Below are 16,088 nucleotides of genomic sequence, written 5' to 3'. Positions count from 1 at the left end.
ATAGGACAAAAAATACAATTTCCAGTCAGTGAAAATTTTAACCAGCATGACAAGTTCTAGAAAAGAAAAATCTCCTGACAGTATTTTTCCTTAAGTCTTTTAAACAGTGATTTGATTTTTACAGGTTCAGTGGCAGCTAGTGAACTAGACTCGGAGTCAGATGACCAGAGTTCTAGTCTAGGCTCTGCTAATGACCTTCTCTGTAACCTTGGGCAAGTTGCATCAGGTCTCTGTGCCTCAGTTTCCCCATCTGTAAAAATGGGAGACTGATGACTTGCCTTTTTCTTCAAGTGGTTTGGAATCTATGGATGCCACATAAGAGTCAAGTGCTACTCATGGCTTGCTATTCCTGGTGACTTTTAAAATGCTCCAGGCTGCATCATCATATCCTCCTTGCCATAAAGGTCACCGGGTGATATTGACACTTTGTCAGGAGACCAAAATAAGTCCTTTCCTTCAGAAGCCATCAACAGAACAGGGACATCATGGCCCTGTTGAAGAACTGTCAGAATGACGGATTACCCTGTGCTAATGACCACACAGATGTTGCTCAAGATCAACAGAATTAATGATTCTGCAAAAGTGTCCTTCACAGTTTCTGGGCCCTCTCCTGATACAGAAGGAAAAGGATGCCTGCTCGCTCTCTCTCTCTCTTTTTTTTTAAAGAAAACAATTGAATATCTTGGTTATCAGATTCCCCATCATGAAGAGAAACAGCTAATAAAAATCAAGAAACAGGCTGTCTGAAATCAAAACCAGGGCGCACCATATTGACACCTCTATACCTGTTAACTAAGTCTTCCTTGATTAATTTCATCGCTGACATCAAGTCAAACTCCTAATGCAAACTGAGCTGTATTCTGTCCTAATCAAAAGGTGCAAATAACCATAATAGGGTCCGTTCTTACTAGTGTAAGTCTTACATATATGTATCTTCGATAGCTATACACACACACATATATTTATTTAAGTTCTCTCTCACACATAATATATATCTATTAAGAGCTTAATTCTGCTCTCAGATATATGCTCCAACTGCCATTGATTAACCATATTCTGTGTGCCCAGGCATAGGGGAGAATTTGTCCCCATATGTGTAAAGCAATGGGGGGAAAATCATATTTTTGGTTTCATTCCTTCTGAAGTTCTTCTCATAAACCAGCTTGAGTCTAAGGGTACAAAGCTCTCTTAAGGATCATCAGTATCAGTTTAGCCATTTGCTGCCCGTATTTTCTGTAATTGCTTCAGTCAAATTACAGGTACTTTTGCTGATGAATTTAAAATGATGATTCATTTTATTGGGTAAGATATATTTTAGCATCTGTGGTTCTTACCTGTTCTCTGCATACACTGTTCTGTTCAAATGTCTGTGTCAGCAGAAAGGGTCTTTGGTGGGTTTTTCACTCATTTGCCATAGATCTTTCACAGACTCCTAGAAATGTCAGGCTGGATGGGATCTCAAGTACTGAGGCAGGACCAAGTAAACCTAGACCATCCCTGACAGGGGTTTGTCCAGCCTGCTATTAAAAACCTCCAAAGATGGGCATTCCGTGACCTCGCTGGGAAGCCTGTTCCAGAGCATAACTATCCTTAGAGTTAGAAAGTTTTTCCTGAAACTCCCTTGCTGCAAATTAAACCCATTATTTCTTGTCCTACTCTCAGTGGCCATGGAGAACAACTGATCCCCATCCTCTTTATAACAGCCCTTAACAGATTTGAAGACTGTTATCTGGCCTCCTACTCTCCAGTCTTCTTCTCTCAAGACTAAATATGCCCCATTTTTTTAACCTGACCTCATAGGTCCGACTTTCTAACCCCTGCATCATTTTTGATGCTCTCCTCTGGACGCTCTCCAATTTATCCACATCTTTCCTAACATGATGCCCAGAATTGGACATGGGGTTGCAGCTGAGGCCTCACCAAAGCAACTAGAGCGGGACAACTACTTCCCGTGACCTACATACAAGACGCCTATTAATTCACTCCAGAATGATATTGGGTTTCTTTGCACTCTTATCACATTGTTCACTCATATTCAGTTTGTGATCCACTCTGAACCCTGGATCCTTTTCAGCACTACGACCGCCTAGCCAGGTACCACCCATTTTGTAGTTGTGCGTTTGATTTTTCCTTCCTAAGTGAAGTACATTGCACTTGTCTTATTAAATTTCATTTTGTTGATTTCAGACCGATTCTCTAATTTGTCAAGGTCACTTTGAATTCTAATCCTGTCCTCCAAAGTGCTTGCAACTCCCCCCAGCTTGGTGTGATCCACAAATTTTATAAGTGTACTCTCCACGCACATATTGGTATTTTTATTACAGCCCTAATTTAAATAACTCAACATTTGTTTTGTCATATAATGAACCTTAAACAAGGTTAAATAATACAAATGCACATGTAGAAATGAAAAATAAGCATGAAAACTAAGTTTTTCTTGAAAAGTACCCTTAGGACAGGATCAGCACACACAGTGGTTGCCATTAAGTCAACTGCCAGGTTGGTTTGAGAAAAGAAGTAATGGTAGTTTGATATTTCCTACATTTCTCTATAGGAAATACTGCAAACAGGCAGGTAACGTTATATAGTTTGCTAAGACAATTGCAAGCTTTTATTGCAGATGTCCCCCATCCAAGGACTGACCAAGAATGGCCTCTTTAGCTACTAAGATCTGACTAGATAATCACACTAAGGGGCTAGAGCTACAAGTTTCTACAAGATAATTATAAAAAAAGGGTCATATTTATAGACCCCCAAAGCACCCCGTCAGTAAATGTGAGAATTTTAATCTGGGGAAAGTGTGGCAGAATTTCTCCTTGAATGTTGCAAAAATGTCATCTGAAACAAAGCTGGTGATTAAATCTCTTTATAGATGATTTCTGGGATAGACTTGCAACATCATGGCCCCAAGCCAGCCTTCTCCCACTGAAGTTAATGGCAAAATTCCTATGGACTTCAATGAGAGTGGGAGCCTTAGTAACTACATATTTCATTAACAGGGTAAACAGAAGCACAAACCATCCATTACTACTGACTACTAGGTCTAAAGTTCCTGCTGGCCTGAGACAAGCTTTGGCTTGTATTCACCAACATTGTGGATATGGACAAAATATTTTGCCTGCAGGGAAATGGGCATGAGCTTTTTCTCAGGCCTTCTGGCATGTACATCCACCATAGAGATTCAGGAAAAGACCCCTGAAAGCACCCCAGCTTCATGCCAGTAGGAGGGAAAGGCAGGCAGAATGCTCTTTATGACTAAAGTTTTCTGAGAAAGATACCTGAAACCTTTCTAGGAAGATCTCAGTATCTATGTCAGATGAGTCTTAGGCCTGGTCTACACTAGCGGGGGGATCGATCTAGGATACGCAACTTCAGCGACGAGAATAGCGTAGCTGAAGTCGACGTATCTTAGATCGACTTAGAATCACTTACTTCGCGTCCTCGTGGCGCTGGATCGACAGCCGCCGGTCCCCCCGTCGACTCCGCTTCCGCCTCTCGCCGTGGTGGAGTTCCAGAGTCGATGGCAGAGCGATTGTCTACACTAGACACGATAAATCGATCCCCGATAGATCGATCACTACCCACCGATTCGGCAGGTAGTGTAGACGTGGCCTTAGTCAGTACTAACCTCTGAAACATCTATAGTGTAAAAGTCTGTATTCTCCCTGTCTCCTAACACAAAAATATGGGACATTCAATGAAACTGAAAAGTGGCAAATTCAAATCTGATTAAAAAAAACCCCACTTTCCCACACAATGCATAATCATACTGTGGAACTCATTGCCACTGTATGCCACCAAGGCCAAAAACTTAACAAAACTCAAAATAGGATTGCACGTTTGTATGGATATCAGAAATACCCAGAATTGGGAGCATTATTGCTAACGAAAATTTTGGTAGGGATATAAAACCCTGTGGTTTTAGAATGTAAGACAATGTAAGCAATCCCTATGTTTCCATGTACAACTTGGACCAAAAAACTTCCATCTGTAGAATTGTGGGAGAACGTCCTGCATTCAAGTGAGAGCTGCTCCATGCATGACTACATGGCACCATACTTGATCAGGGCCTTGATCAGGATAATTTTATTTTGTCTTCAATAGCTCTTCTTCTGGGCCCCCATTTTTCACTAGCTGCTTTGGTGGTAACTTGACACTTGTCACTCAGTCAGAGAATTGTGGTTACGCTGAGCACATATAGCCATTTGAAAGCTATTCCTTGTAAAGGGGGAGGGGAGGGGGCACTACAAACAACTGTCACCACGGCAAAAGCTTTGTAAGTGTGGCCATTGTGACAGGACCAGCCTGACTACCTGCCTTCTGCAGAGCTTCTCACTGTGCCCCGATCCAGCAAGCACTTAAGCACGCGCTTAATTTGAAACAAGTGGATGATTTTGGCATTGCCAATCTATTTAGTGTGGAAGACACCCAGAAACTACAGTAAGGGGCAGTAGAGGATGGGAAGGGTCAGATTTGCCCCTTTGGTTGACTAGTACTGTATTGCCTAGGTGATGCCATTGATAAGGGACCATTCAGAATGAGCAAAGAGATCGCAATCTAGCCCTAAACTAGATCAGCCCAGTGACTTCAATGGGACTATTCATGGGCTTACACTCTGCTGAGCATATGATCTTACTATGGGTGCTTGCAGCCTAGTTAGCATGCTGTCTGCAATGTAAAACTGTAAGGAAAAAAATCACAATAAAGCTATGAAATTGTATTGTGAACCAGCTCCTTGACCTGAATCTTTTGCCCAGGTTCAGGAAGCACTCTCTGGCAGCAGCAACACACTCGAAAGTGTAGTTCGAATGAACAAAAGCTATTGAATTGGGGAGGGTTTTAAACTGATGACTGTGGGTTTGTTTCCGATTAAAAACACAATGATGCTGACGGGATTGCAATGCATCACCTCCAGGGGTGACACCACACACCCCAGAAAATGTCCCAACTCAGGTTATCTGTACTCCAGTCTCTGCACTGGCTCCCCACCCTCGATGTAGGGTCCAGTCTGGGTCTTTGCCCTGATATTCAAAGCCTATTGCCATCTGGCACCCTGAAGGAAGGCACCGTGAGTGAGACACGAGAGAGCTAGGCTCAACTCCCTGCTCTGCCAGAGACTTCCTGTATGACTTTGGGCAAGTCAAGTAAAGCCAGATTTTTAAAGGTATTTAGGCACCTAACTTCCATTCATTTAATGATTTCTTTAAGTCTATGGTAATGGTGCCTTAGTAGTTAGACCTGCCCTGCCAGTTCTGTTCTGCTGGAACAATGAAACTATTGACCATGCAGGGAAAGCTTGCATGTGAGGGAGACAAGCTTTTTACTAGAGCGAGGCTATGGAACTGACTGCCACAAGAAACACAAGACCACTTCTTGAGAACTAAATCCAAAACTCATTGCTTCAGCTTGGTTTCCCTCCGTAAGTTGTTCTCGCACACAGACATCCAGGATGCAGAAGTGAGTCGTGTTTCCAAACAGCCCCGCAGTTTGATTTTTATTCAGGCCCATCTCTGCTAAGAAAGGTTAACTTCAGAGGGGGTCCAGTGCAGCATTCCCCCACCTGACAGAAGCCCAGGCTGCAAGGCAAACCAGATGCATCACCCAATGGGTTTGTGGGGGGCAGAGCCCAGTGGATTGAATTGTTTGTTTCCTTCTCTTATCCCAGGTGACAGTGGTTTTGTTGGCCCAGATCAACTCTGTAGCAAATTGCTATCAGGCACTCTCACAGGGCAAAGGGTACATATCTAAGCTTCTACCTCTTACGGGAACTCAAACTCTTACAATCATTACCTATGTATAGGTATTGCTAGGCAGGGGGTTGGGTGAAACCTTGTTGAAGCAGCTGGCAGCCCTTCATTCACAATATGTGTAAGAAGCAGTTAAGCTCCTTTTGGACTTAGATAGCTGAAACAATGGGAGTCACCCCTCCCAAAACACATGGCACATGCAAGGACAGTCAGGAGCTGAGCTATGTGAGTAGGGGGATTTCAGTGGGGCTGAACGCAAACGTAGGGGGCTTGGTATTATTTGGCGGGGCTGTGTGTGTGAGTGCCTGTCTGAAAGAGAGAGACCAGGAAGCAGCTAAGAAACACCACAGAAGCAATCAGAGAAGACAGCAGAAAGCCAAGGACAGCCAGAGAAGCACTTGTAGCATGACCCTGGCCTGAGAGAAGGCGAAGAGAATGCTTTTTGGGGCAGAGTGCTGGCTGGGAAAAGGGGCTTGAAATACTGAACAAGGAAACTGCCTCCAGTTTGATTCCTGCTGTGTTCAGGGAAACAGGACTTTGTGCATCCTTTGTAAATAAAGAGGATCGCAGCAAAGCAATACCTGACTCCATCCTCCGTTTCTCCTAACGGAAACAATCGGCAAGACCCTGAATATTGGCTAACACTTGGGTCAAAAGGGGCAACAATACCAAGATTAGCAAAGTATTAACCATGGCAACGAACCACAGCACATCCTTGCCTACAGAATCAAATCAGCCCGCAGAAAACACCACTGCCCCCCACCCCCCATGTACACCGTTCCAGTGTCAGCTCTAGACATTATGGTTGCCAAATTTAAAAACTGAGGGGAAACCACATGCCCAACCTGCTCTCTCCTTAGCCCTCCTTCTTCCCTCTGCCGCCCCTCAATCCTTCCCAAGGCAGCATGAGTGAGGAATTCTCTGCGCTTCAGTACAGGGGGGCTGGAACAATTTGTATAGTGTGGGTGCTGAGAGCCATTGAACCAAACTGTGAACCCTGTGTATAATGGAAACCACTTCAAGCCAGGGGGTGCGGCAGCCCCCCCACCACCCCTAGTTCCAGCACCTGTGCTTCAGCATGTAAATTAATGTGTTTTCAAACCAGAGTTCTTCTGCATATCACAGCCAGGAGCTCTCGGCACCCAGGGCAGTCTGGTCTCAGAGGAGCTTGCGTCTCTTCACAGAATATCATTGTGTTTTCCAATCCATAGCCCACAACAACAGTAGTTAAATAAACCCAGCTGCAGAGGAAAAGGCAAGCGGATCCCTAGAAAGCAAGAAGAAACTTAGCAGAGTCTGCAGCAGACACTGTATCTCTGGCTGCTTGCACGCACTGTTCAGTGCACAGCCTTCAATCTTCCTCTGCAGCGCAACCCCTCCTCCCACTGCTGCTCAGGATCATTTGCTGGAAGCTCAGAGCAGCACACGGCTGAGCTCAGAAGTTTGGGAATGGATCTGGGAAGACTGAGGAGCTGGAGGTTGGAAGCCCTCACAAACCAGCAGGCTGGCGCATATTCTGGGGTGGTTTTGAATTCCAAAACTTTCTGCTCTGCCAGGGAAAAAGCCAGCACAGCAAAGGCACTGACACCTGGAAGCGTTTCTTTTGGATTCAGCTTCTTTTAGCAGAGCCTAGCAGGGCTACCCGACTCCCCCGGGGAAAAGCTCTTTGAGAAGGTCCTGAGAGCAGCAAGACACCGGTTGAAAGGGTGGAGGGGTGAGTCACTCACTTGCCTTCCCCGGTGGGGGTAAGGGAGTTGACCAAATTGATCATGAGACTCTTCTTACACGGCCCAGGGAGGGCTTCTTAGGGCACTGCCCCACCAGGAGAACTGGGGCTGTGGCGGGAAGCCCCCACCAGCACATACAGAGCGCAGTCAGTTCTGTAGGCACTGGAGATGGAGAATGAAGTTGGGAAATCTGTGGACAACCAAATGGATAAGTCCATGTAATCATTAAGTGTTTGATTTCCCTCCCTGCCCTTCCCTGTGGTGATGTTCTGTGTCCCCTCTTGCCTGAGCAACCATGGATTTTGCCAACCTGGTAAGTTGCCTGGTGCTATTAATTTCTGATCCTCCTTCACCCCTCCTGTTTCAGAGTTACAATAATGGGGAAATCAGAAAGTCAAATGGATATTGTGGAAAAATCGACAAAATCTGGGAAGAAATCCTGGAGCTTTGTGACCATCGGTCTGTCTGTCCTGTTGCTGCTCATGACCTGTGCGGTGGTCGCCCTGGTGATCCTGTTTGCCAACAGTAGAGGTAAGAAACCTGCCACTCTCGCCTTTCTCCCAGCCCGTTCTTCATTAACACACCCATAAGAGTCTTTTCTGCAGCACTAAATCAAAAAATGGGAGAGAAGGTGCAAACACCTCTGTCTGGGAGACTTTGTTTTCATTCTCTCCACCTTGCTCTGGGCTCATTAACAGAGATGTTTATCTGCAGACACCTGCTTTTCTGTATAACTATGTAATGCAAGTGGCTTCGATCATTTGGATTAAATCCAAGATCTAGCAAATTTGATTTGACAGAGACCAAAACGTGTCACAGTCTTCACTGGGCAAAACGCGTATGCGACACACTCTGTGTGTGTGTTTCTGGAGGGAAACTGTGCGTAAATTCTAACAGTTGGTATTTTTGTGTATTTGTAGAAGCCTGAGAGTCTAAATTCCTTTTAGGCAGAAGTTTGAAAGCAACAGCTGCCTACCAGAGCCACCTGGGGCGTTGTTTATTTCAGTGTAAAAGCTGCTTTGAAAAATGCTAGCGAAGAGAGGTAACATAAATGAGGGCGCGCAGGGCTGTTTGAAATGTCGGTGAGATGCAGTTCAGTGACTTTCATGTGACCATTTTGCCAGGGTGGACGTTGCCGAAGTGTGTTAAATGGAAAGTGTCCCCATAACACCATGTTTTTCAGTGGCACCTCAATTGCAAAACAATTTTTCGTAAGTGTTCCTTTAAGCAATGTAGGCAGGGTTTGTAGCAGCACCTGCCTCCTGTTTGTCACTTCCCTGAATACCTCTTGATTTCAGAGCTTTGTTGAGATACTTGAGAATGAAATAAATGAATTCTAATGTCAACACTAAAGCAAGGCAGGGTTTCTTCTCTATATATTGTATCTGCATTCCCTACCTGCAGCGAATTGCTTTCTAAGGCACTCAGAAGTACTCCAACACTGCCAGTTTCCAAACAGCAATTCATGTAAAAGGCTCCTTTTGTTTTTGCTTGTACTCTTCTCCCACTAGCAAATGAATGTTATCAGCATTTGTTACAATTCGGGACAAAACTCCTGAGCATTTGACACTCATCATGCTCAGCAGAAAGTTTCTCATATTTAATCTGTTACCCCTGGAGATGTGAGAAAAAATATCCCCGCTGGCTTCGTGTGCTACTGAGAACTGAAATTCCATTTCAAGGGGAGGATCTAGTGTCTTTAAATACTGAGCTGGAGCAGAATTCAAATGTTTGGCTCCACAAAGGGTTTGTCAAATCTGTTTGGCAGTTTGCTTTGCCTGTGGGGCTGCTCTGTTCCAGGTTCAGATGAAGTAAAAAGTCAGCTGAGAGGGATAACCTGGACAGCTTGCAGCTGGACAATCTTAGGCCCCCTCACAAGGGTCACTAGAAAGTCTTTCACCAAATGCAGAGCAGAGTCTGGGTAAATCTCTCCTTGAATATACGTTAACAAGAGAGCAGCAGGCGTTGCTCAAATCTAGGCTCCAGGGTTGTAACTCCCAGTAACACAGCAACGGGGAAATGCCATTTGGACAGAATGTTCATGATGGGAGCAAGAACTTTTACTTGGTGTTTATTTATTTTATTTTAATTACACACGAGTGTTAAGGTTGGAAATGGGAACAGGGTCCTTGATTTCTAATTAAAAGGTACGCAGATTCACAGCTACAGCCAAATACAGTCTTCATCAAAATGACACTTCCCTGGAAATGCTTCTTACAGAAAATGCTATTTAGCCAGCTGAAAATTAATAGGCTCATATGTCCTCTTTCCCCTCATTGTTCCAATCATGTTGCAAAACATTGCAGCTTATGCAGCCGTGTGACAACACTCTTTTGGACCAGCACTGATGAATCTTTTCGTAAGAGATCTGAGGGATTTTTGACCTCTAAAGAAGCCTTTATATCCCCAATGCCGGGCCCAAATAAGTCCAAAAGCAGAGGAAAGAGACAACTGCAGAATGATCTTGGGAGGAGGGTAGACAGGGAGGAAGACAAAGGTGAAGGGATGTACTTTTGATCTGAATATGCCAGAGTCCTTTACATGATTTCCCCCATTCATTACCTTCCCAAAGGATCAGCCTCAGGGACATTTCCTGAATAGCATGAGAGTTATTAGCACAACCCCAAAAATTCCATCCCTGCATCACACAGGCTTTGGTCCCAAAAGCATCTTAACACTGATCCTATCATAATAGAGTATGTCAAGCCACAGTCAACCTTTATAAAAACACTGATGAATGCTATTTAAATGAAATTCTCCCATTATTGCCAACCCCAACTGTTCGAAAAAATTTGTTTCTGGTTTCAGAGCCTTTAGGGTTCTCACAGGTAATATTTGTAAGATTTTCTCCACAACCCTAAGCGTTAACATTATTATTATTGTTTTATTTATTCATTGTAGTGCAGTAGCACCTAGGAGCCCTAGCCACAGACCAGCACCCTATTGTGCTAAGCGCTGTACAAATGGAGGAAAAGGACAGTCCCTGCCCCATAAAGCTTAGAAACTTAATTTTGTTTTTAATAAAGCTGAGTTTCTCAGGCAATCACGTGCCTCCAGGTGCTGGGGCTTTAACAAAAATATGATCACAAGCTCCACAATGAAATCCTGAGAGCGAGCCATGCTTTTCACCTTTCATACTGGAGTGAATGTGGAGGAAGCGGAGTTACATGGATGTAAAACCAATCCAAATGAGAGGAGGGACAGGTCCAGAATGACAGAAGTTGGATGAATATTCAGCATCTGCTAATTCTTGCTTCAGTTTATAAATTCATTTCCATCGACCATGCCCAAAGATAGCTTGCGTTTGCTTCTTAAGTGATATTCACCTGTCAAAGGCCTGGTAAGTTGCACCACTTAACTCCCATTTAAAACAGAGTGATGCAGCGCTGTCTGCAGACAGATGAATTGCAAACATCCATGGACCAAGTTTTATCCATCTGAATTTGCCATGGAGAAATAATTTCAAAAACATAGGCACAAGTATCTGTGGGAAATGAATTTTAGATTTCTACACACAGGTATTTGTGCCCTAAATGCTTGCAAAGTCATTCAATAAGGTTACAGAAATAATCCCAAGGGGACTTGTTCAACCAATCACAACTGACCAATGCAGCACGTAAATAGAATATCCAACAGTTGCTTAGAGCAGCCTACAATCAAGCTGTAGATTTTAAAATATTTGCAAAATAAAATATTTAAAATATTTAAAATATTTGCAAATAGAGGAGCAAAAACTGCAAATAATAATAATAAATTGAGTGGTGTGTACAAATTGAGGAAATTGACATCCAGTACAGATATTCTCTGAAGAAAAGAAGCTAACTTCAGTGGATCAATTATGTGTTACAAGTAAATGGCTCAGCTTTAAGAGCGACACAACCAATCTGCGATGCTGGCAACGCTTCTGCAGATGAGAACTGTCTGGGAAACAAGTGCCTGCCAAACGGTAACTGTGGATCTAATTGCTTTAATATGTGCCATCCTTAGCCATCTGTAGTCCTTGAAGAAGGGGGGCGAGGGGGGGGGGGGAAGACACTCAGACGAAAGAAAAAATCAACACCAAAAAACCCACACCACAAGGCCAGAGTATGCTTTGAACATATGACTGTGTCATTTGCTGGGTTCTCACCTTCTGAAAAGAAAGCTCAAAGAGGGAATGAAGTGCAAAGCATGCTTGCGTTCTGAAAATTTCGAACGACCCACTGCTCAGCAGAATCATTGTGCTGCCCTGACACTGTTGTGCTAAACAAGTCTAAAGGCCCATTTATAAGTTCCTATAGTTTGTTACTGACTATGTTAAGCGTGAATCCCAGTCCAGGGCCTGCTCTAAAGCTCACCTAAGACAATAGGATTCTTTTCATTGACTCCACTGGGCTTTGGATCAGGTTCCTACTGAACTTTGACGTGTCTGTGGTAAACAGCAGACCTTTGAATGTGGAATAGCTCTTGCCCCAATGACATTGACCTTCCCTCTCTCCCTTTGGGCTAGATCCTCAGCTAGTGTAAACCAGTGTTGCTCTGTTGAAATTTTGTCACTCGAGTTGGCTTTTTGATGGAGCTACCCCATACCTACTCAAGCACTGACTTCCTGCTCACCTGTGGGGCTAATGGAGTCAGAGCTAGAGCTGGGTGGCCTTTGAATAGTAAATTTGACCCCAAAATGCATTTTTCAGGGCACTGAAACTATTCACAAATTCAGGTCAAATTGTTTCAGCTGAAAAAAAAGTGGGGGGAAATTCGGAAGTGTTGAACTGTTTCAGAAACATTGATTGGAAACGGCATTTCACTTTGAAGTGTCTTTTCAAAACGACGTTTCGTTCAACCCAAATGAAATGTTTGTGTTAATTGTCTTGATGATAAAAAGCAAAAAAATTCCACTGCAGCCACCAAACCAAACATTTACTTATTCACTCGGCTCTGTTCACAGCATCTCCAATAATCCGGTTTTTCCGCACTGCAATGCACTAGTCTTAACGTTAGTGTCAAACGCTGGCTCATGCATTATTCACCCCATTGTGATTTTTATACTTGGACATTTCAAAGTGCAGCCATCGAAATCTAGCTAGACGTTTGTTTTGTTTTGGCTTTGGAGCTTTACAGAAAATGTATTAACCCATGAGTTATCCCTGCCCTATTATACCAGTAAGTCACATCAGGTTAAAAGAATGAGGAGTACTTGTCGCACCTTAGAGACTAACAAATTTATTTGAGCATAAGCTTTCATGGGCTAAAACCCACTTCATCAGATGCATCCAGTGGAAAATATAGTAGGAAGACAGATATATACACAGAGAACATGAAAAAATGGGTGTTGCCATACACACTATAACGAGAGTGATCAATTAAGGTGAGCTATTATCAGCAGGAGAAAAAAACCTTTTGTAGTGATAATCAGGATGGCCCATTTCCAACAGTTGACAAGAAGGTGAGAGTAACAGTGGCGGGGGAGGGGGGGAAATAAGCATGGGGAAATAGTTTTACAGGTTGTGCATCAGTAGCCTACCGGTATATATCGGGCATTTGTATTTAGCAGTTTTCATCAGAGGAGATCAAATTAAGACGCTTCATCGACGTATTTGGTTACAGTTCACACAAGTGTCACCATCCCTTTCCTCAAATTACACCAACGGGAAGATCTCTCTGTTATGATAAAACAGGATTTTTTTTTTACTGGCAAAGCAAGGCTGGAAAATGTAGTACACACAGCTTTGCGGTGTCGACTCAGAGTGTACATTTCCCACCTCTGGTGCTGTTTTCAGTGTGAGGTTCAGGAAAAGAGCAATGGCAAAGCATTGTGCAAAGCGTTAGTCGGATTAGTCTGCAAAGCCCCGTTGAGCATACTGGGGAGTAAGAGCAGGTGGCACTGGTCATATCACATAAAGCATCAACTCAGCTTGGTTTTGCCAGGAATTATACAGAGGTGTAATTGAGATAATTGAAGGGGAAACAAAAGCACCACTTTTGGAAGTAAGCTGAGAACCCTTCACAGGCCATTTTTAATTATCCACTTCGGTGACAACGTTTTAGAACTCCACATATGCTACAGAGGTTTCAAAACAGACCTGACGTCTCTCCTTCACCCAGCTCAATTACACTTTCATCACAGGGTCCATTTTCTGGTGCTTTGGAGTTAGATGCTTGCTGATAGAGGTTCAGTTCCAGCCTTTGAATCAAGTCATTTTCAGGGCATGGTCGGGAAAAATGCTTTGATGATAACTGCCATTTGGTGCAGTCTGGTCCATGAGAAGTGATGGAAGAAAATATGGTGGCCAGACTTTTGGGAAATTATCTATCAGTCTGTCTTAGGGTTCTGTACTACTGCCCATCACCCCCACATGTGAGTTCGTTCCATGTGAAAGCAGATGCAACAGTGAAGTCCTAGCTGATGGTATGGGGTCTTTGGCACTTCTCCTTTTTGGGGTCTAAATTCTGTCCAGGTTAGTGATAGTATTTTGATTGTTTTAAAAAACATTTATTACTATTTTTTGGTTGGTTGGTTGGCTGGCTGGGATTGAGTGGTCAGAAAGGCTGTCAATGTTGTGACTGTCATTCTTCTACTGGAAAGGCATTTCGTAGAGGAAGGCTTTGGAGCATTTTCTAAGGATGGTCAGACTCTGGATTAATCTGATTTCCTCTGGAAGTGTGTTCCATAGCTAGATCACCTCAAACAAGAACGCTTTGTCCCTAGCTTTCATATGCTTCACCTTGTGCTTTGTGATCTGCCTTGTCCCAGAAGAGTACAGCTATCCCAGGGGTTTATAGACTGAAATTCACTCTTTGATGTAGCTGGGACTTGATCCATTAGAGGCTTTGAAAACTATGAACTGATCTTAATAAGAGAGAGGCTCAAGCTACAAATTTTCAATGCTGGTCATTTAGCTCCATAGTTGAGGTTGATCATGTTATGAAGATTCAGCAGGAGCTTTTTCAAAATTGGGATCTGGGTTCAGATCCCGTCCCAATTCCCAGCGGCCCCTAGACACTTCTCCCATCTGAAGTTAGTTGTTTATCCAAGCTTTGGGGTTAGAGTTTAGTAGTGTTGCTGAGCAACACCAGGACTAGTCACTTAGAGGTTGGTGAACAGGTGCTGAGTGCAGAACACTTCCAACTGAAAAGAAATAATTGATCTGAAAAAATACATACACCTTAGTCCTGGCATAGGGCCCAATCCTGCCAAGGGCTAAGCCCCCTCTAACCGCTGTTGAGTGCAGGATCCGTCAACTTGATTAGCAGAAACTATGATTAAAACATAAAAGTGATCAGACTGTAGAAGGAGAATCCAGATAACATTGGTATTATCAAGAAAGGAAAGTTTCTGCCAACCCTCTCGTGGTGGATGTGCAAAGGCTAAATAAAATGTGATGGGATAAAAAGAGGATGAGCAGTAAGCCAATGTGACTGCAATTATAATACCTAGCTCTTACTTACTGTTTTTCATCCATAGTTCTCAAAACACTTTACAAAGAAGGTCAGGATAATTATCCACAATGTACAGATGGGGAAACTGAGGGCACAGAGACATGCCATGACTTGCCCAAGAATCACTCAGGCCAGTGACACAGCCAGGAATAGAACCCAGATCTCCTTAAGCCCTGTCCCATGTTCTATCTACTAGGCATCACTGCCTTAGTTCTGCCATGTGCGGATTCAGACACACATCAACTGTCGAAGACACACGTCACAGAAATGTTGTAGGATGACTAGAAGTCCAGCTCATGTAAATGAGCATTGCTTTGCTTGCCTCACAACAAAGTGATGGCTTTTCTTTGAGCTGGTGAAGATGAAAGATCGTAGCTCTTGCCTTTCATCCTGGAGAGACTAGCCAGGGGAAATGCTCCCCTTGAGTGTGTAACAGGTCACTGTAATGTTATCGCGCTGTTCAGTGTGATTAGCAGAGTAGGTGGCAACCGGGCTCAGAAGCAGGAGAGCGGGGTCAACCTGCTACAGAGCTCAGCTGCCAATCAAGGGGAGGAGCACTTGTGAAGGCAGCACTGTGTTTAAATGGGCAACTGACATTTGGGCCAGGATACGTCTCTCTTTCTAACTCACTCTCTTTTCTAATCCAATTACATGCTTCTATTCTTTCTCACGAGAGAATATTCTGCAACCTAATGCACTTACCATTAGGGAATGTGTCTGGATGTTCAACCTGTGTTCCCCTCAGGAGCCACTCTAAACAAATCATTGCCCTGCTTCAGGTCTACACCCTTCAGATGCTTGGAGACGATTATAATCTATCCCACCTCAGTATTATCTGTTGACATTTAATTGAAGCTCCTCTGAAATCAATTTACACCAGCTGACGATGAGGTGTATTTAGTTCTTGTCATCTTTCCTAACCACGAGCCCGTCCATTCCCCAGTAACAGGCAGGGACCTGGGTAAATCACTGGAGTAAGACTGGAGAGATCTATGTTCAAGTCCCAGCTCTGCCCAGACCACCTCTACGACCCTGGGCCAGTCACTAAATAATCTCTGGGTGCATCAGGTCACTAACAGTAACAAAAAATAAAAAGGCCTGGTAATTATTCCATTCTCCCATCTGTCTTGTTTATTTAGATTCTAAGCTCTTTGGGGCAGGGACTGCCTCTTACTATGTGTTTGTACAGCACCTG

General features: G+C 43.7%; 1 protein-coding gene across 8 annotated transcripts in view; it reads left to right on the top strand.

The window, feature by feature from the left end:
* The window catches only part of MMEL1 (membrane metalloendopeptidase like 1), a 59,371-nt gene that overhangs the window by 4,732 nt on the left and 38,551 nt on the right, over positions 1 to 16,088 (top strand). For 4 of the 8 annotated variants that reach the window (XM_074975379.1, XM_074975377.1, XM_074975378.1 and 1 more), the window contains exons 1-2: positions 7,117 to 7,692; positions 7,842 to 8,005. In XM_074975379.1, the coding sequence (XP_074831480.1) occupies positions 7,643 to 7,692; positions 7,842 to 8,005 (214 nt within the window). In that variant the 5' untranslated portion in view covers positions 7,117 to 7,642. Of the gene's footprint in view, positions 1 to 7,115; positions 7,693 to 7,841; positions 8,006 to 16,088 lie in introns of those variants that run through there. The other 4 variants (XM_074975375.1, XM_074975373.1, XM_074975374.1 and 1 more) reach the window with 3 other exon arrangements.

The sequence above is a fragment of the Natator depressus genome, chromosome 18, assembly GCF_965152275.1.
Source record: "Natator depressus isolate rNatDep1 chromosome 18, rNatDep2.hap1, whole genome shotgun sequence".
Lineage (NCBI taxonomy): Eukaryota > Metazoa > Chordata > Testudines > Cheloniidae > Natator > Natator depressus.
The sequence above is the reverse complement of the archived record's forward strand: the minus strand, read 5'-3'. Positions and strand labels throughout refer to the sequence as shown.